The sequence below is a fragment of the Electrophorus electricus genome, chromosome 17 (assembly GCF_041902795.1).
Source record: "Electrophorus electricus isolate QZ-2024a chromosome 17, ASM4190279v1, whole genome shotgun sequence".
NCBI lineage: Eukaryota > Metazoa > Chordata > Actinopteri > Gymnotiformes > Gymnotidae > Electrophorus > Electrophorus electricus.
In genome coordinates, this window is record NC_137513.1 from 18776968 (window position 1) to 18798622 (window position 21655).

General features: G+C 45.9%; 1 protein-coding gene across 4 annotated transcripts in view; it reads right to left on the bottom strand.

Annotated features, from left to right (window-relative positions):
- Window positions 1-97: 97 nt before the first annotated feature.
- fndc3a (fibronectin type III domain containing 3A) overlaps window positions 98-21655 on the bottom strand; it is a 36393-nt gene continuing 14835 nt past the window's right edge. For all 4 annotated transcript variants that reach the window (XM_035534136.2, XM_081699713.1, XM_081699714.1 and 1 more), the window contains 24 exons: window positions 20024-20099; window positions 13485-13561; window positions 13084-13351; window positions 12527-12841; window positions 10871-10929; window positions 9881-10050; window positions 9644-9703; window positions 9306-9444; window positions 9144-9197; window positions 8615-8739; window positions 8326-8500; window positions 8151-8237; window positions 7716-7854; window positions 7406-7474; window positions 7201-7319; window positions 6377-6482; window positions 6111-6286; window positions 5825-5938; window positions 5535-5684; window positions 4150-4496; window positions 3814-4020; window positions 2931-3097; window positions 2728-2849; window positions 98-2433 (listed from right to left, as the gene is read on the bottom strand). In XM_035534136.2, the coding sequence (XP_035390029.1) occupies window positions 2119-2433; window positions 2728-2849; window positions 2931-3097; window positions 3814-4020; window positions 4150-4496; window positions 5535-5684; window positions 5825-5938; window positions 6111-6286; window positions 6377-6482; window positions 7201-7319; window positions 7406-7474; window positions 7716-7854; window positions 8151-8237; window positions 8326-8500; window positions 8615-8739; window positions 9144-9197; window positions 9306-9444; window positions 9644-9703; window positions 9881-10050; window positions 10871-10929; window positions 12527-12841; window positions 13084-13351; window positions 13485-13561; window positions 20024-20099 (3636 nt within the window). In that variant the 3' untranslated portion in view covers window positions 98-2118. The remainder of the gene's footprint in view (window positions 2434-2727; window positions 2850-2930; window positions 3098-3813; window positions 4021-4149; window positions 4497-5534; window positions 5685-5824; window positions 5939-6110; window positions 6287-6376; window positions 6483-7200; window positions 7320-7405; window positions 7475-7715; window positions 7855-8150; window positions 8238-8325; window positions 8501-8614; window positions 8740-9143; window positions 9198-9305; window positions 9445-9643; window positions 9704-9880; window positions 10051-10870; window positions 10930-12526; window positions 12842-13083; window positions 13352-13484; window positions 13562-20023; window positions 20100-21655) is intronic.

Genomic DNA, 21655 nt, shown 5'->3' on the forward strand with positions numbered 1-21655 from the left:
TGTGGAAGAGTTTCCACGCCGACTACGTCACAGGAGTTAAAATCTGACAGACGCTCAAACCTTATCAACAACAGGGAAGAAAGGCAACATAAGACGATTAAGAATTATAAATGTTTTTATTGTGCATGATTCTTTCTGTACTTATGACTTTACAGATACACTTTAGATACATAATTATGATTATACACTTCTGATCTCATAACGAACATTTTAAAGTGATATGTTTGGTAGCATGTGTAGTATAACAAATTTTTCATTTTGGAATGTACGGTGTATGAGGTAACATTAAAATTACATAAAAATGGTCTCATTTTTGTGCATATTTTATGTATTTTTTTTTGTAGTTTTCATTCTCCCATGGACCAAACGTAGCAGCCTAATACAGTGGGGAAGATGTTATAATGGCACACTTTGCAATTACAACTCATCATTATCAAAAATAAGAATTTAGATTTTTTTTTCTTCAGAGAAGACACCAGCAGACTAGCCACTGGACAAGTTGGCCATCTACTGGACCATGTAATTCATCCTTCTTGCAAGGTACCTGTAGTTCTCAACAATGGTGACAGAACCAGTACCATAAACAAGCAGAACAGAACCAGTGCCATAAGCAGAACAGTACAGACTGTTCAGAAACAGTACTGCCAGGCTGTCACGACACAGAGAAAAGGCCGGAAAAGAGGATTTACAGGAAGTACACGTAGAATCAAGACATTTTCAGTTATAACCTTTTTGCTCTTTCTCCAAAATGTTATTTCTTAGTTTCTCTGGGGATGATTCACTTGAACGCTTTATTAAATAATACTACTAATAATAATAATGATAAGAATAATAATAATAAATGATAAAAGGAAGCTTCCAGTATATGATTTTAACATGAAAACTAAAGATAACGTGTGAATATGAATATTTTATTCTATGTTCAATACTCCCAAAACTACAGAAATATTTTAGATAATAAAAAGTAACATTGCTAAAAGTAAACACAACCTGTTTCTAAACCTAAAAAATGAACCACAGAGAAATTAAGAAAATAAGTAGGCAGAACAAATGGTTGATTCAGATCACAAGTCTGCAATCATTCTGGAAATAAAACATTTTCAACAAATTTTGTGGTACTACAATTTAACATCCAAAACACGAAGGGCTTGCACAATCAGAATGGTTTCCAAAAAAACGCATCACAAGGTCAAGACGCAGTCTTTTTTTTTTCTTCCGACTAATGTGCAAAAATAAGTACTCAAGGAAAGGTTCTGATAAGCGTACGTTACTTTTTTTGTGCTGAACAATTTTGGAGCCAAGCAGCCGTATGACTGTAAAATCAAACTACACTATACTTACATGACCGTAAAAATAACATTTGTGTTAGCTGGATTACCTTAAAGTCGCTATCTCAACCCTCTACCCGTCCATCCTTCAAAGCAACAGGTCCTTGCTTCATACTGTACAAAAATATACTGCCATTTCTCTACTGAGCTCTGCACTCTACACATTCTGCACATCAAAAAGACGGTTTGAAGGAAAGTGCTAATGAATGTTCTCTAAGGTGAACAAGCATGTCCACCCCCACGCCCCCCCAAACCCCCCCCCCCTCCCCTTGTGGCCTTCAGACATCTCCCATGTGCTTGTGGGAGAATGATGCCCCACCCACTACCCCGCCCCTACCTGCCCACTGGCCCTCAGTCTCAGGCTCACAGCAGTTACCACTGCCATTGTGAAGCTAACTTTGGAAAACAGATCAAAAGTCTCATATTTGACAAATTATAATCCAAACTGAAAATATAAATAAAAATCGTTTAGCTACACATGAGTAAATGACGGGCACGAGTACATGACAGGCAGTAAGCTTTATTTCTAACCCTCCAATGATTACATTGGAGGTAATGAAAGTGGAACAAGGATCTTACTGTCAGCAGGGCAGAGAAAAAGAATTGTTGGACAGCAGAGAGAGAGAGAGAGAGAGAGAGAGAGATGAGAAACACCACTGGCAGACACACCTGTAGCTTCGGGGTCTGCTCCTCACCCCTCCTGTGACCCACACCGGCGCCAAGAATGAAGCCAACAGAAGAAAAACCAACCGAAAACAAATCCAAGCCAAACACCTTGCAGCCTGAAGACTCACTCGATGACCAGGTACTGAATAGCAACAGCGATGAGGATGGAGGTGACGGCCAGCAGGGCGATGATGAGGAAGGAGAACTGTTCGTCCGTCAGGCTGCGACGGAGCGGCTCCATGTCGGTCCCCCTGGGCCCCACGCCGCTGGAGGCCCCCGGGGGCTCGTGCCGAGGTGGCAGGAGTGTGACTGTGGAGCTGTAGGGACCCGTGATCTCAGGGCTGTCCTGACACTGCCGTATCGCACAGACTCGAAAGCGGTACTCGGCGGACGAGCTGAGGCTGGACAGCTGGAACAGCGTGGCGGAGCCCTTATAGAGCTGTGGCACAGACAGGGGAGCACAGCGCACATTACTACCTCACAGCTGCTGGGCTGTTTATTCACACAATGCACGGACTAATCCCACATCATTTAAACACTAACACTACGCTGTCCTACATTACACATGTTATGGTCATCTCAGTGAAAACAATCTTCCTAAAGCAACAGCAGAGCCAGGGTTATAGACTGTATGGTAAATGGTACAGAGTCAGGGTAATAGAACATGCCACTCATGTGCTGAATAAGACCAGGACGCGTCCAGGAGGGCAGACACAGACGACGACAGCTCTACCTGTCTGAAGTCAGAGTTGCCCTGCATGCTCTGCAGGCAGTAGATAACGGGGTCTCCTTTCATAGACGGCAGGGTTTCCCAGCTGATCTCACAGGAGTCATCCAGTCTCTCCACACGAGGTGCTAGAGAGAGAGAGACACAAAATGAAGCATGAATATGGGGAGAGGGGCGTGGAGAGCGAGGAGTGAAGCAGGCCGGCGTACCTTTGAGCTGCGGCGGCGGTGAGCGGGGCGTGGTGAAGGTGTAAACACAGGAGAAAGGCCCTTCGCCTGCCTCGTTAAAGGCCTGGATGCGAAACGAATACGAGGTAGACTCATTTAGCCTCTGCACCTTGTGAGTGTGGCAAGGTCCTTTATACAAGGATATAAACCTACAGAGAGAGTGCAAGACAAACAAGAGTGTTGGCGGTTAGTGTTGACTGTACATATGATATGTAAAGGAGAGCCTTTATACTCTCAACAGGGTTAGTGATTGGTGGCGCTCTTTCTTGGGCCAGTGAAGAGTACTGGACTAAATCTGTACATTACTGTACTCCTGTAGAAACTGCCACCCAGCAGCTTACGCCGACTGCTCTGTTTCAGTGAGTGAACAATCACATTGTTATGCAATCACATGGGGAAAAACGCACATCGTTACACTATCAGACGGTAGTCACATCGTTACTGGGGGTGGAACGATGCAATCATGACTGGGTTAGATTCAGGATATGACTGGATTACATTTCTTGTACAAATCAAACAAAATAGAATCTTTAGTCCGCTAAAGAAAATAAATTAACAAATTAAAGAATGTTTCTTGAACTCAACAGACAGAAAACCAAATCACATGTTCACTCATCCTGTAGTGACATTTGACGTTTCACAGCCTGCCAGCCTCAGAACGCAGCCTCTCCAGTTAAAGTACCGCAATCAAACCACAGCTCAACAAGCACATCAGTCCCAGGTACTGCAGTGTTGCACAGTTACACAACTGTCACAACTGAAAGAAGCAAGGAAGGTTCTAGAGACACAGAAATATGTCCAGACCACACTTTCAGAGAGTGGTGGGGACATGTCCCCAGCTGAGATGCCCCATGGTGGGCCTCACCTGCCGCTCTTGTCTTCCATCTGCAGGTGGTACTGCAGGGAGTCGGGGGGGGCCCTGACAGGACCCTCTCCCCACTTCAGACGCAGCGTGTGGCTGAAGGTGCTGCACTCCAGGCGCGGGGGGACAGGAGGCAGTGGCTTGGTCTTCAGCTTAAAAGTGTAACTAAAGGGACCAGCGCCCAGGCTGTTCAGAGCCTGGATCCTTATCCTGCGCACACACACACACACACCTCATAACTCAGCTGCACGTGCTGTGAGTAAAGACACTGGCTGATGGGGACAGGCGTAGCGTGAACTTTAGATGTTGGTTCTCTTCAGGGGTAGTGGGTGAGGGCACCTGTAACTGGTGTCTGGCTGCAGGTTCTGTATGATGTATTTGGTTACAGGGCCTGTGAGGATGGGCTGTCTCTCTCCGATGTCAATCAGGTACGAGGTAATCTCTGCTCCGTGGTCGCAGGGGGCCTCCCAGCGCAAGCCCAGGCAGGTGGAGGGAGAGTAGAGCGGTGGAGAGGGCGGAGATGCTCCAGGTGCCTCCTCACCCTCCTGACACTCAGCGCTGCCCTCCTCCAGCCACATGTCGCTCTCACGCAGGACGTGCACGGTGCTGACGGCCGCCGGCACAGAGCACAGCGTCCGGCAGAGAACCGCGTCACTGAAGGGCCCCGCGCCTGCCACGTTCACCGCCTGTACCACACACACACACACACACACACACACACACACACACACACACACACACACACACACACACACACACACACACACACACACACACACACACACACACACACACACACACACACACACAATCTTAAACATGTAGGTGACGGAAGTGGAACCCAAACAGGAAATGAAGGAAGTCGTCAACAAAAACCCATTAAAATTATGAACTGAATAACACAGACACGCACGCACACCTTTTCCGTATGTTACTCATAGGTTACAATTTCTCATTTTCTTTGTTAATTATTGCAGGTATCCAGTCAGCTTTCAGATGGATGAAGTTTGTCATGGGTGCTGAGATTCAAATGGTGTGAGGTCATTTCCTGTGAGGCCATATCCTGCTTCCATTGCACAGTTTTTGAAGCTACACACACTATAGCAGCGATTATTTCAGACTTTAATGAAATCTGTGACTACACTGGATATGAACGCTTGGTGCATGCTGTAAGGTTATAATCTTCTCTAGCTGTTCTGTACTGTTAGTGACGGATGTTAGCAGGGAGTTATCGCACATTAACATGCACCTGGAAAATTTACAAACACCAAAATGTTCATTTATATCAATATACATACAAAAAGAGAGAGATTTTAAATCACTTGAACTTTCTCAGTTTAATCGGTAGTTAATAATGGCTGAAATAAAACAAGCTGTTTTCCTCTAGATCAACTTATGGCACACAGGAAGTGGGCAGGTGTGGATCTGAACTGTGTTTTAGTGTGTAATGTCATAACCACGTTGAAAGACTGTAGTCCCTAAAGAACCAGATAAACACTGTGAAAGGCACCACAGGCACACACGCACGCATAAATTCACTAGTTCACAGGTTTACACCATTTTTCTAGATCATCGGTTCACACTAATTCACAGGTGCTGAACCCAGAACTGAGAGTGAGACTGTGCTGTGGACTCACCTTAAATGGAACTAAAACCTAAAAGCTGTCTGTAGTCAAACGTCCCATCTGTCTGTACATGTGTAGGTTTGTATGTGTGTGTCTTGCCTGTACTCTACAGTAGTAGTTGGAGGCAGGGACCAGTCCTTTCAGCTCGTAGTTTGCGATGGCGCCGCTGTAGCAGACCTGCATGGTCCCCTCTGCTGCACCCCACTCCAGCCGAAACTCCGTCACTGGTGCTCCGTTACAGAGTGGAGTCTGCAGCACAGAAGGCGGAGCTTGAAGAAACAACCCACAAACACACCACTGCTTAAAGCTCTACTAGTACAGCTGAGTACTGAAGGCCTGCGACACGCTCGCTCATCTGTGTGTGTGACGTGTGCGATTAACGTTCTTACTTCCCAGCTGACCACAGCACAGCTCGGCGATTTACACACGATGTTAGGGGCGCGGCAAGGATCCGGGGGTCCCGGAGCAGTTGTCAACTCAGTCCGCTCAGAGAACGGCCCATACTGGCGCGCACGCGCGCACACACACACACACACACACACACACACACACACACACACACACACACACACACACACACACACACGCAATGAGTAAAAAAACGAGTATTTATCTGAGAAAAGGTTTTACAAGTACAGCCATGTGCTGTACCTACCCCATCAGTGTATTACCTACCCCAGCCTTGTTAGCTGCTCTCAGGCGGAAGCTGTATGTTCTGCCTGGCAACAGGCTACTTATGGTGCAGCTGAGCTCGCAGCCCTGGGACACGTCCCTGCTGTCTTCAGTGTGAGGACACAGCACCTCCACACTGTAGCCACAGACCGCACTGCCTCCGTCCACCTGGGGTGGCGCTACCGTGCAACACACAACATGGCCAAGAGTCAGATGCATGTATACACACACAAACACACGCACACATATGCAAAAGCGCACTCTCTTACCCCAGTGAAGCTGAACCTCTCTGGCTTTGGGCTTGCCCACTACTCTGGGGGGGAGACAGGGGCCCGGAGGAACCGCTGGAATCTGAACCAGGAGGATCTCAGACGGCTGCACGCACACAGGCACACACACACACACACACACACACACACACACACAGACACTGAAAACACTTACAAGGAAAAAAAAAAAAAAAAAACCTGCAAAACAAATGATAATCCCCTAATCCCAGAATCAATTATATGTCAGAAAATAAAAGGTCCCAGTCTGATCTATAGGCATCACTAAATAAGTAAGGTATAAACTATTAACAACTAAAAGCCTCATCAAAATTAATCTCCACAAAACTCACATCTAACTCTACCCTGTAGTTCTCTTGCTATATATTAGATTTATCTGTTTATGTCTGATATGGGAGGGCGTTGGTTAGGTTTATTTTTCTGTTGAAAAATCAAAAAAAGACCTTTATCAAAAAAGATCTCTAACCTTCTTGACTTTGTGTGTGTGTGGTCTAATGTATATATAACACAACAAAATTAGACAGTTCAGATTTAGGGTTTATTTACATTTACTGTTAAAGAGCCTGACAGATCTACTGAACGACATGGTGTGTGACAGATGTCAGAATGAAGGAACGAAAGTCTACACGAACACATGTCTTATTGGTCAAGCTCTGAGCATGCTCAGTGCAAGGCTGAGGACAGCCACGCCTACTGGTGTGACTCAGCGCTCATTTCTGGCAGGTGACGCACACAGAGTAGAGAGGCACATTTAAAGAGAAAAGGACACACCAATATACTACCGTCTGTGTGTGTGTGTGTTTTACCGTGCTCTTCCCTCCTTCACTGAAACAGTAGACTCTAGCCTGGTACGACAAACCTGGCTTCAGTCCATCACACACGCATTCCAAAGCTGAACCCTTGTACACCTGCTCCCAAGAAGATCCTTAAGACACACACACACACACAGGAGTTTAATTACTGAACACAGAAGGACAGAACGTGAGGGTGAAGGCAGTGTGAGGAACGTACCACTCAGACCTTCAGACAGCTCCACCAAGTACTCCACCACATCTGAACCGCCGCTGTCTTTAGGGGGATCTGCGGGTGGAGACACCGGCGTAGCCGTACAGTACATGTCACACAACGTCCGCATCACACACTGTCCGCACACAGTCAAACCCAACCGAAAGGTCATTGAAGGTGCGAACCCTGAGGAAGTGTCCCCTGCCCTCACATGTTTATGTGGTAGTTTTACTGCAGGACTGAACTCTGGTGCTGTGTGATGTGAGCGATGAGCGGGAGGGGTGTGTACGCTCGCCCCGGCCTCGGTGCTGCTCACCCCAGCTCATGCGGAAGCTGCCAGGATGCGGTTTGCCCTTGATGGAGATTCGGCAGGGCGCGCTGGGGGCGTCCGGAGCCGTGGAAAACTCTGAAACAGCGCTGGGGTTACTCTTCCCTTCAGTGTTATATGCAGCCACCTGAACAAAACAAACACAAAAAGCACCAAGAGCAGCAGCGTTAATGTAGCTAAACAAAATCCTTCAGCGTTAATGTAGCTAAACACTGTCATATGTAAATACTGATGAGGTTGTGCAGTAATCCTTAAGGAACAGCATGCACGAATGCTGTGCAACAGCAATAAATACCGGCAGAAATGAACACTCACCTCGTACAGCCGGAGACATGTACAGGCCTAATGTTATGAGCCTAATGACACCATCACCAGATAAATCCTCCTCTCTCTTACACACACAGCGGAGGATGTCATGCTTACCCGGAACCTGTACTTAGTGCTGCGGTGCAGATTCCTCACTGTACATGACATCTCGTCACCATCGTAGCTGGGCTGGAACCCATAACCCTGCACACAGTCAACGCAAATGAACCCCAGATGAGTGAGAGGGAGACAGACGCAGACAGAGCAAGCGAGACTTGTGTAGTTTTCTCACCGAACTCTCTTCTTCCATCTCCAGCACGTAATTTATGTCATCCTCTTTTGGAGAGCCTACTGGCCTGTTCCACTGCACACAGAGCCAGGTGACCCCGGCCTGTACCAAACCGGGACTGACGGGTGGCGCCGGGACACTGCAGGAGGTCAGCAGGTCCACAGGCTCACTGAACTCACTAAACAAACCATGGGGAGAATGGGTGTTAACAGGGGTTACATGGTGAAAGAATGAATGCACACGCACACGCACACACACACACACACACACACACACACACACACACACATACCTAATACCCAGGCTGTTTTTGGCTGCTAGACGGAATGAGTATTTGGATGCTGGCGAGAGTTTGGTCACCCTGTACTGCTTCTGAGGGCCATAGTAGCACTGCTCAAACACTCTCGTGCCTTTACCCTGAGAGAGACCAGAGCAGACCAGGACAACCTCACACCCACCGCACATCAGCACCAGGGTCAACTCTTAATAGCTTAAAACCGGAATATTTAAATTATACAAACTTCACATTTAATCATGTAAAAGTTTCATTTTCCTTGTACAAATTAAACATTATGAACATTCACAGGCTACCCTCCCTAAAACACTGCACTGCTGAGCTACATAACGGCAGGGTTTCCAACTTATTGACTGGAGATGCACAAAAAATGATTAATGTTAGGAAGAAAATAACAAGCAGAGAGCAAACAATCGTATCGATCTGGAACAATAGCATTAGTCCAATATATCCAGTGAATACAATAAAAATGGAACTAAAAATCTTGCAATCTGAGAGATTAACATAGTGAGAGGGTATAATCTACCTCATCCCATTGCAGAATGTAGTTCTGGATTTTGGAACCGTTGTCACAAGGTGCCTGGGGAAGAGAGATGTGTTTGTAAATAAATAAATCAAGACTAAAATAAAAGGAAAGGACACATTAGCTATGCAGAGGGCGCGCACGCGCGTGCGTGTGTGTGTGTACCTTCCACTGAAGCACAAGGGTGTTTTTTGTGCCGCTGGCCTTGCGAGGTGGGACAGGCGTGTCTGGCTCACAGCTCAGGGTAGTGAAACTGGCAGGCTCTGAGGGGCTTCCCTGTAAACACTTATACACAGCCTGAACCCTGCAGGAGTGTGTGGACACACCCAGGTGATGCACGCACACATGCATAAACACGTGTATACACACGCATACATGGATACACACACACACACACCAAACGTGAATAAGTCAAACTTTAATTTAGATTTTTCTTACGTTTATATCATAAACAAACACTTCACCACACTAGGTGTGACCATAATGGACAGGGTAGTTCGTACCTGACGTGGTAGTCTGTTGCTGGTCTTAGGTTCTGTATGGTTGCACTTAGTTCTTCACCACTGGTCAAAATGACAAGGGGAAGAGCTGTTAACCACCTGTTATTAATAAACACTAGACCGTCAGGGTAATAGCACCTTTAATATTTTTTCATTATACTAAATGAAATCAATTAAAATTCATTAGAAGTCAAATACAGTCCCCTCCCACCCAAGCACACACGTCCAGCCCTGTTCTACCTGCAAGCGCTACTGTATTTGCCCTCTTTGCCGCTGTAGGAGACTGACACCTCGTAGGTGAGGTGGAGTTCTTCCACTGGCTCCTCCCTCTCCTTCTGCTCCTCCTCCACAGCTGGTTTGAACGGAGCCTCCCAGCACAGACACGCCCCCCTGGCCTGGATGTCTGTTACCTAACCAAATCAAATGCCCCTGGATCAGTTCTTCAAAGTTCTCATGAACCTTTAAAGGGGCTGTAAGCGCACTGAAATATGAGAACCCCGTACCATGCCACATGAGCTAACGCAGCAGAACATTGCGCTTTCGCACGCAAAAGCTCTTACGGAAAACATTTATTCGTGTCTCTTTCTGGTGCTTCGTGCCATATGCCATTCTGATCTCCACTTCTGCAACCCTCTTCACCTCTCTGTGCTCAGGGCGGTAGACGTCATGCATGTACCTCCCGGGTCCTGCTATGCTGCCTCAAACACTTCCTTTATATTAGTCTCTGTTCCCTCAAGAAGAAAGGGAGGACATCTCAGCTATGACTTAGTGTCTGCCAAGCTGTCTTTCTTTGTGGTCATCTGAATACTAACTTGCCAATATAAATCATTTTTAAATTCTTGGCGCACATTCTGCATACTGAGAGTAGTAACTGACGTTAATTAACTAGTCAGACGTACAGAGATGTCCTCATGTATACATTACACCCTGATGTTTACTGTGTAAAGTAAACAAACATCACAATAAACAACACAGTTATTTGGTCCGTTCTCATTATCTGACAGACAGCTTCAATTGTCCTTTACAACAAGCTATCTACAACAAGCAGATTGTCCAGAGACAGCATTTGTAAGGCATTCAATTTTCAGGGATAATGTGAGATTTTTAGTTTCAGTGACAGTCAGTCGAAAGTCAGCTGTGCTCACAGACATCCAGTCAACCAGATAACTGGTCAGGGGAGAGAGAGAGAGAGAGAGAGAGAGACAGACACAGACAGTCTGTATCACTTACCTCTGGCTTCCTGATACTGTCCAGCAATTCTTGGACAACTTGTATCTTTTCATTCATTTCTGTGAACAAAGAGCATCAATAAACACTGAGATAAAACCCTATTAACTTTCTCAAAAACATTACAATGAACTCATTTATGATTACACACTTCAAATACATACAACGCTGGCCCCCTCGACAAATACACACAACACTAGTCAGTTGGTCAAGGCCAGATTTGCCGGGGCCGGGTAAGTAATGGACCACCCTGCCCCAGCGTGCTGGTCCGTCCTGCCCAGGGTTCTCAGGGCCCTGGGCTCCTGCCCGTCTCAGACTGTAGGGTCTTATGGCGTTGGGCTGGGATCAGCACCTCATCACAAGCTGTAAGTAGCTACTTCTATAAGGGATAAGGAGCCCTGAGAGCACGTCAGCAAATACGCCGACACACACCTGCTCAGCTCCCAAAGGTTCCGCTTGTTTGTTTGAAAGTGAAAGCTAAGACAGATGAGAGGTGGGGGTGAGGGTTTGTGCTGTGTCCTTTGATTTAAGGAAAGGATTTAATCCATTAAATAAAACTTGACACACTGTTACTTATTGTCATTTTCAAGAAAGAATGCTGTGCCTACAGATATATTCAAATTTGAGATATTTAGACCGAGGTGGGAGACACACGAGTCAACTTTGGGTCTGTTATTATTTAGTTTTAGGCTAAAACTAAACTGGTGTAACTGGTCTCATGGAGGCAGAGGATGTGACGAACAGCATGAAGCCTTCAGATACAGTGGCCTTCATCTCACCTACATGTTCAAGCTGAAAAACACTTTTGATTTTTTTTTTTTTACAAAATAAAAGGTTCTGACACTGAAGTGGTTGTACAAAAGGAGCGTGTGTGTGTGTGTGTGGTTTACATAAGAAGTTTAATGGCCACCATCAAAATAATTTAGTAAAGTACGTTTCAATAATTCAATAATTTAGTAAAGTACAATTTTCCAGTCTGTAAAGGTTTCAAGTTAGAAAATGCTCAAATACGGTATCAGTTTTAAAATTTTAAAACAGCTGTCTAGTTTCCTCCTGCAGTGCTAGAAGAGTTTGCATGTGAATGAACAACTATACTGACCGGGCCATTAGAAGACGTGACTATCATATCAGTAACGAAAAACACTTTTGGTCAATTAGCAGTTTCCCTTTTAGCACTGCATGATTAGAAGCCCCTCCTTCCTGATTTAATTTCAAAGTCATAAAAACATGGTTATTAAAACAATCAAAAAGGGCCAACATAATATATCATCTAACCTTTTTTTTGGATACTTACTGACGTACTACAGTTTGCTCTTTGTGGTTGTGTGTGTTGTATTTCACATGTTTTGTAGCAGTTCTGAATGCTGCTTTAAGATTTTTGACACGCTGATGTGAGAAGTGTGTTTTCAACATCAGCACTCTGCTCACAAAATGCAGATGAACGCTTGTAACTTGGCTAAATCGGACATGTCTATATCACGTAGTAATATTGAAAAATGTGAGCTGTTCCATGGTAAATAAGTTTTAAAAAATCAAAAGTAACATCATCTATTAATTCTCTTAGGATGTATTTCAACTGAAATCAGAGCAGACAGTCCAACTGTTTCTATAAAACTCACATCCACTGTACTGAAACATTACTGGACTGAGTGTCTATACCTCCAGGCTCCGCCTCCCCTTCTCGTCTTGGACCGTCTATGCCAAGGCCAGGGACCGCCGCACTCGCCTGGCACTGTTCCTCAACCCCCTTCAGCCCCAGGCCATTGTGGAGATCACCCCCTGCTGGCGGGGAGGGGCGACTCTTCTGGGGGGACTGGGGTGGGCTGTCTTTGGGCGGAGCCAGCCCGCCTCCTGCAGCGTGTCCACCCTGACGCTCCTTTAGTTTCTTCTGCAGACGCTCGTGTGTTTTGTTAGCCCTTTCATCCTTGTGAACAAACGAGGCGCGTACGTGCGGCAGAAGAGTATCCGCAGAAACTGCAAACACACGCACGCACACAGTCTGGTAGTGAACATGTTATGCTGATAGAAATTCATTTAATTTCAAACAGAATGGCTGCAAGAAAAAAAACAAACAAAACATTTTTAAAAACTAAACAGAAAAGTAAGAGATTTAAACCAGGAGTATGAATTTCTCCTATTTCTCTTTCTGTATGTGTGTGTGTGTGTGTGTGTGTGTGTGTGTGTGTGTGTGTGCGCGCATGCGCGCGCGTACCTACCCTGCTCTGGATACATGGCTGGGTGAGATAGAGCTATATTCTGAGACAGAGATATATTCTGAAGGTTGATGTCTCCAGTGCCACCAGCCATGCTTGAGTACAGGTGAGGAGGAGCAGGCATGATGGGATGTGGGTGGGGGATGAAGGCTGGCGGCAGGTGGGCGTGGGGAGGTGGTGGGGGTGGGTGGTGCAGCGGAGAGTGTCCCCCCGGGTGGTACTCTGCCTGAGGTAAGACCAGAACATGCCGAACACCGTTCTCCTCGATGATCTGGGGAAGAGCGCCACCCAGAGGAAGGACAGAGGCAGTCACTGTGGCTTTGTTTAACATGCAGCATTATTTACATAATCACAGCAGAAAAGCAGATGAACAGAGGAGCAACACAGTGCCCGTCAGGACCGACCTGCTGAACATATCCAGGAGGCACATAGATTGGAGGCACTGAGCCATTGGGGGACATCATGGGAACCTGAGCAGGACCTGAAAAACATCCCAACAGTCACACACCCACCACCCTGTACAACAACCCAACACAGCCCTTGTGGCTAGAGATCTTCTATTACTGCTTACTGGTCCCAGGCCATCAAAAAGAGAAGCGTTAGCCCATCCCTCACAGACAGTGAACTCGCACTGATCACAACAGCCATGTCACCATGGGTCCTGATTCTTCTGTGGTCAAAGTAGAACTTTACTGCGGAGAGCACCATTAATGAGTGGTAGCAATACCACAACAGGGGGCAACTACAACTACAATTACATTACAGAGATTTTTATTCCAAATGTGATTAGTTATGCAACTCCTTTATTTGGAATTGCATTTTGGCATCCTAGTTTTGTGTTACAGTAGATTTCAAAGGCATGTTTGTACAGACTACAACCTCAGTACTAAAACTCTCTCTGTCTCTGCTTGTATTAGTGGAAGTTCTGACGGAGTCTGACGGGGACTTTATGGGGACTGGAAAGCTTGCCTGAGGCTGCATTAATTTCCTCAAAGCACACACACAAAAATGGAGATTGGCATCTTTTCTACTAAATGCAACTCTGCCTTGGCTTAAACTTGGCTTAAAGCCCAAATGATTTCGGATTTACAAGCATGCTGTCTGTGTGTGTGTTTACTGTCAGGTTTTACAGGAGAGTTAAACAGAAAATGGTAACATGTGCATAAGCTCAGCAGATGGAAGGCTGGCAGCTGCAAAAGGAAGCGTGATGAGACTGGACTCTGAACAGGGCCGAGAGACAGCCAGAGAAAGGTGCGGTAAGAACACAGGGAGCAGTTGTAAGACACAGTAAGAGGAAGAGGGCTGAAGAACTTGGCAGGCCAGAGGAACGAGGACAGGGTGTCAGGGCAGACTGTTCTGGAGAGATGAAGAGACAGAATGTGAAAACGAGAGAAGGAACAGGAGAAGGAGAAAAAAACAGAACTCCCACACTATTACATCAGACTGACGCATGAGCACCGACAGAGGAGACACAAAAGGCCACACTGTCCTCCCCTCCCCTCTCATCCCTCCGCCCCTCCGCTCACACCCTCCTCTAACGCCCTCCCCTTTGCCAGACGTAGTCAGCTTTGCTGACGTGGACACTAGTGCCAGCCTTTAACCGAAAGGCTCAACTCCAACAGTATGCAAGCCTGTGAGGGAGTGAAGGAGTGAGACAGACAGAGTGAGAGAGAGAGTTGCCCAGAGTTGTGCTGTGTGTGCTATTGGCCGTTTTTGAGCTCATGGGTCAGCTGCCCTAGCAGATGCCAGCGAGCACACTGACCTCAGAACAGTTACAAATAGCAGCAAACGCACTACACACCTAGCAGGGCTTCCAGCAAGCAGACTGACCTCAGAACAGTCTCTAGTACCAGCGGACACATGACACGCCCAGCGGGGCTCTGCCTAAAAGAAAGGGCCAGATGAAACCAAACCTTTGCTGTTCATTTTAGAAGTTGTGTACCTGGCCACTACCAAGGTCTTCATTACTACACTTACAGAACACCATTCATGTCCACCCACTCCTACACCCTACACGCAAGGACATACAAATAAGAGAGGCAGATAACTCAGTTTGGTTAATTTGGTGGGTTATGGTCTAATTCTGCAATATCTCACAGATTAGACAGCTACATAAAGTCAGTCCACAAGTGGGAGGGGTGATGTAATGCAGAACCAATGAGATTCAACTGTACAACCACACCCCCACCCCCCAAAAATTACCATCACAAACAAACAGCACATGGTTTAGCAGAAACACACATGCCACTCTTCACTGCTCTCAGTCTCGCTCCCACTCCATCAGATCTCTCCATCTCTCCCTGTTCTCGCCATTTCTCTCGCTCCCTTTTGACAGCAACAGCAAGAAGGATGACTCACCAAATAGTTTATTCTCAAAGCTACAGACTGTGGATGCTGAGAATGAACTCCATGATTGTGGGCACGCGTGCACGCGTATGTGTGTACGCGCGCGTGTGTGAGAGAGAGATATTTCAAGAAGGCAGAGTTGAGTTTGCAGAGATGAAAGGCTGAATGCAATCAAGTTAAATGGCCCTGACCACACAATCCGATTCACACATCAATGTGATCCAGCCATGTAACATTTACACTGTGTGTGTGTGTGTGTGTATATGAGTGTGAGAGAGAGAGAGAGAGAGACTGTGTGTGTGTGTGTGTGTGTGTGTGTGTGTGTGTCTGTGTGTGTGTATATAACCATAGGCTAGTTCACGGTTTCCAAGACGAGCGGAAAAAAACTATTTAGCATGTGTTCTTTGACGTGAGCAAGTGCAGTTTTGGGGTAGGAGGGGGTGTTTTAGTTCAGTGTGCGGAGCCTCCACAGGGTGACCTGTGGAAAGGACAGAGCAGGTGGACAAAAGGCTAACGCACAGAGCCAAGAGCTGGGACAACACACACACACACTCCTCTGGGAAGGGCTTAAACACCCACTCTCAGCCCCTCAAAGGGCAGAGTCTGGCTTTTACACACACCAGTAGACTTCAGAAAGTTTCCAGCTTTCACAGATCATCTGGTTCCGTAAGAACACATGTACAGATATTTTTTATAGGTCTGGTATTTGATGACCCAAGTTCTGGACTTAGTGAAGAGCATCATGTGTATTTGGGTCAAAACATTTGCTGTCCAAGCACAAACAGCACGGTAGGACGACTACTACTGATACTACAGATACTGATACTACTACTACTGACATGACTACTACTACTACTGAATACTGACTACTGATACTGACTACTGAATACTGACACTACTACTACTACTACTACTACTACTACTGAATACTGATACTACTACTGAATACTGACTACTGGTATTGAATACTGACTACTGATACTACTAGTAGTACTGACTACTACTACTACTACTAGTACTGGTACTGAATATTGACACTACTACTAAATACTGAATACTACTACTACCACCACCACCACCACCGATACTGATAGTATTACTACTACTGATACTGATACTACTAATACTAGTACCACTGACCATTACTACTACCACCACCACCACCAATACTACTACGATGTTTTTGACCCAAGGCTCCTACCAATCATAAACGCCATTACCAAGCATCACAGCCATTTAAAACTGACCATTCTCTGCTCTGTTTTTGTATCATCATCACTAGGAAAAGTTCAGTGATTATGCTGTCACTTCAACAGGACTGACGTGACCTTCAGGGTGACCAACAGTACTGACGTGACCTTCTGCTTAGAAAGAAATGACAATCTCAGTGATCTTCACCCAAGCACTAACATAGTGAACAGAACCGTTCATTCTTGGGTATTCCACTCATTAATTACCTATTTACATCATTATTAAGGGGTCAACCATCACTTTTTATATAAAATAAAAGGTGTTTATTGCTGTCTTCACAATAACACTGTTTCCGTATGCAAATTTTCTGATGTCATTCCCCCCCCCCCCACGCACAGAGAGAGAGAGAGAGAGCTTCTGTCCTCAGGATTTGAGCTTGGTTTTTTGTGCAGAATTTGTGGTGTTTCTTGACGTCAGTACCAGAATGTTCATCTGTGAGTAATTCCCAGGTGGACATAAAAATCACACGTAAGTAAAACACCAAATGTGGGCAAAGGCAGCACAGTGTCACTGCTCATCCCTGCGCCACCTTAGCTGGGCTTCATAGTGGCAGTGGGTGTGGCCACACCCCAACCAGGGACAAAACACCTCACAGTGGGGGGTAAACACCTTGTATTAATACTCTCCAAGTCTTTCTTTGTATGCCACTTGTCAACTTTCCCCTAGTAAAAACACTTAAGGGGGGGGGGGGGGGTCATCTCGCAGATTTCAGTGTGGCTTGTGGCTCATTCTGAGGTTAAGGGTTAAACCCCATTGGCCTCCCTGTCCCCTGAGTGGTGAGTCACCGATCTGCTGGCGTCACGACCCCCCCCCCCCCCATAAAGGAGCCATGCTGCTAAATTTAGAGCTTTCTCACCGCTTCAGTCCGGAAAGCGCATGTTTACTGGTAAAGCCAGGGGTCAGCACTGCGAGGATGTGATCTGTCTACAAGCCCACATTTGTATCCTACGCTCACGCTGCCCACTGCTGGACACATCACACCAGGAAGGAGGCCTGCTGGCATGTTCTGTGTGCTTGTTCTGGACAGTGTAGGGTCAAGCTCCAGATCAGAGCAGCCCTGGGAAATGACACTGCCTACTCGATTAAAACATGTTAGGCTTAATGAGGAAAAATGGTTATGGTTAGTAAACATATATTAAAGAAATACTGATAGTCACTGGAACAACCAGTCCACTGATCTAAATGTAATTTTTATACATGACGACAATATTTTGAGCATACCCACGAGTCAGGCCCACGAGCACAACACGCTGAACCTGGCGATCCGTCCTCCCTCCATTCCCCCAATACTGTTTCCAGGGCACAGCAATCTCTCAATTACAGTCAAACTGAACATCGCACTGAGGCTCCAACTGCCACTCGGAGAGACTGGCAGAGCGAGCGTTCGCACGTCCCACACAAGTCCTGAACACAACAGACACATTCAGAGACAGTAAAACACCTCAACACTGCAGAGACCCAGCAAACCCTGTGTGTCCAGCATGAGTGAGCCTCCAACACGCCAACCTCTTCAGCTCCAACAATGGCAGAATGAGGGCTTGCCCAGATGAGCCACGAAGGAGACCTGTTTGAGACGAACCACTTCAGAACGTTTAGAGAATGACTAACACAGTGATCACCACAACGCACAATGTGGCATCAGAGATCAGAGCAGGACCAAGCCAACACTTATAGAGCCTGGCGCACAGTTACAGCCAGAGGCACACGTAGCTGTCTGGAACTCGACAGCTGCAAAATTAAGGAACGCGTTAGATCAAGCCAATAAACATTCAAGGGCCAAGACGTTTTGCTCATTGTACTTGCATTTTTGTACTTGCATCTTATTCACTTGCATGTGAATAAGAATGAGCCGAACTAAAGAGCTTCTCCAGTGGATCAGGCTGCACGCTCTCTCAAGATGGCTCCTTCACTGCTGCACCTACTAATGAGAAAGTCCTACAAATTTTCTGCCTATTTACTAGAAAATTCTTCTTACTCTGCAACAAGACAAGACAAAAACCTAATTCGTAGAGCCAGAGCAAGCTGTGCGTCATGGAAGAACAGCCGAACGCTGAGTGGATAACTCATCCCAGTTAATATTCACTCTCACAAGCACAGCAGCTGGATCGGGAGCGAAGACCCTTCGTCGATGGACCCATTCATAGGGATCATGACATCTCATTTTACAGTCAAGTCTCTGATGTTAACTCTGATAGCCAGTAGAACGTTTGAAAAAGTCCTGTAACAAGTATCCATATGGCAGTGTTAGCTCAGTGGTTAAGGCACAGGACTAGTAATCAGAAGGTTGCCAGTTGAAGTCCCAGCACTGGCAGGTTGCCACTGTTGGGTTCCTGAGCAAGACCCATAACCCTCAATTACTCAAGTTGTGTTCCGATATAATTGTAAGTCACTTTGGATAAAAGCATCAGATAAATGCCATAAATGTTTTAACTTGGCTTCTAACCAAAAATGATTAGCTTTTAAAAACTGGTCTACAAAACATTTCATTCTTTTTTAAACAGAAGAATGAGAGTTTCATCTGGACATGGGCTGAACAGGTCCCTGCTCCATGCTCAGCTGGGTCAGCTGGCTCTCCACACTATGACCATGACCATGTATTTTTGTTAATCATAGAACTGAGGAGTGAGCACAATATTCCTCACCAGTGATATTCCAGTACTACACACCAGAATCTGAAATGCAACATCTTTAGTTTTTAAAAAGCACTGGGTCACCACTGAATAAAGAAGCTATTTAAACAGACCATCACAGTCACAAAGGAGGGTCAGAGTCAAAACCAACCAGCACTGAACTTAAACCACTGCACTTGATCAAATCTAAAGAATCTTAAGTTTTCTCCAACAGCTAACACAGTTGGGGCTAATGACTCCAACCCTGATGACCCCAACAACCCTAATCCTAACCCTGACCCCAACTCTAATGACCCCTTAACCCAACCCTAATGAGAACGTGTGTGTATAGTGAACCATTCTCCTGTGTAATAGCCAGTATTAAAACAGAAAGCTTTGAACGTGATTCATAAGGAATCTCATCATCCCACACTTTTAACTAATTTCTGGCTTCAGACTGAAATCCAACATTTCATTTAGATTCACAAGATCACCACTGCTTTAAAAATACATAAAAGACTTTTCACTTACATAAAACGGCACACTGCACAATTAGTTATAGCAGCATAACCTTAAACCTGTTTTAAGCATGTGTACTTTGACTTCTGAACTGTATCTTAAAGACCACAGAAAATTAATTCTCGCCCACTGATGGTCTCAAATACAGAAAAATCTTTTACAAAAAGTTCTGAATGTGGCCTTTAAATACAAAACAAAACATGCAGCAGATTGCTCACCTGGGATACACTGGTACTGGCCATCCTCTCGCTGGATCGTGAAGGCCTCACCTGGGTTTACTTGCACCAAAATTACCTGGAGGGGATAAAAGGGGAGAGATGTGAGTGGCGTGAGGATCTAGGCGGTGCGTAAGGACACCCTGGTCTGGTCTCTGTGCTGTCTGCCTTGCAGCACTGGGTGCCAGGCGAGGGGTGGGGGGGTTGGCATTCATTCATGCATCTGCCCGATCACGCCGTGCTCTTGCCAGGGATGAAGGGCTACATGTCTCAGTTTCCATCCAAGCTGAACACGTCAAGCTCTCACACAGGCGCCACTAACACGTCACTTTTATTCTGCTGCTTTAAATACCAAAACTGATTCACAATTAGTTCCCAGTGCACTGGACCTTTAAAAAAAAAATAAAATACAAAAATACTAGATCAGCTCTCACACACACACACACACACACACACACGTATGTGCACATGTGTGTACAAGCATGAGAGTTTTGAAATGGCTTCATTTTGGCCATTTTGTGCCTCACAGCTCTTACCAGAACAACCAACGGACATGTTGATGTGAAATTTGCGTGTGTGTGTGCGTGCTAGTCAGCAGAAACAGCTGTGCAGGGCCTCACTCAGGTGAACACTCAACTTTCCCACGCATTTAAAAGGACTTTCAGAATAAACAAACAGCAGCACTCATGCCTTCAGGATCTTAACAGCAAACTCGTGTGTGTGTGTGTGTGTGTGTGTGTGTGTGTGTGTGTGTGTGTGTGTGTGTGTGTGTGTGTAAAACATATCACTCTTAGTCACACAGGATCTGTATAGAACCACCACATTCATTATGATGAACCTCTGAAAAGCTGCTTTATGTAAAAAGATTAATTAAAGCTTTTAATCTGATTTCTGAGTTAAAATTGTCTTCCTTGCTTCTCGTATAATTAGACAGCCTCCTGTCCCCAGTGCAGGTGTCCTGCTCACTAAGGAGCAGAGACAGGACAGCAGTGGTTCCAGAACCACTTGTGCCAAGAAAGCAGTGTGACGCAGTGGACAGGCACATCTGGACCCAGAATAACACAGTTCTGGTTCAGCACAGCTCAGAGTCACCTCACCAGGACCTTTCTCCTTTGAGGATTCAGTTAAACATACACTGTAAAAAACAGGAAACTGGCTCACAGATAAAGCTGCCACATTACTTGCCAACAGGAGCAAAGCACACATCCTCAAGGTGGTGGTGGTCTCATGGAGACACAGCTAGCTTCTCTGGTCTGCTCATGGGGCATGTCGTCACATGATAAGAAACCATCATAGGTCTCTAAGATCGAATTTCTAACAAAGCACAATTGGCAAACATCCGTAGAGCCCGTGCATTCCCAACTCACACAGAATATCCATCCTGATTCTCTCTGCCCTTAATTGAGAACCAATTACAGCAATAAGCAGCCATCACATGCTAGGAGCACAACAGAGACACGGTGAGATAGATTAACAGCACCTCACAGCTCAGAATTTAACCGCCACCCCCCCCGGGAGTACAAGGTCCACACCAACACTGCTGGCACAGCTGCTAGGACACATCCTCAGTTACATAATTTAAAACACAGAAAAAACCCATAACCGGACAAAATCACAGACCAGAACACACACACA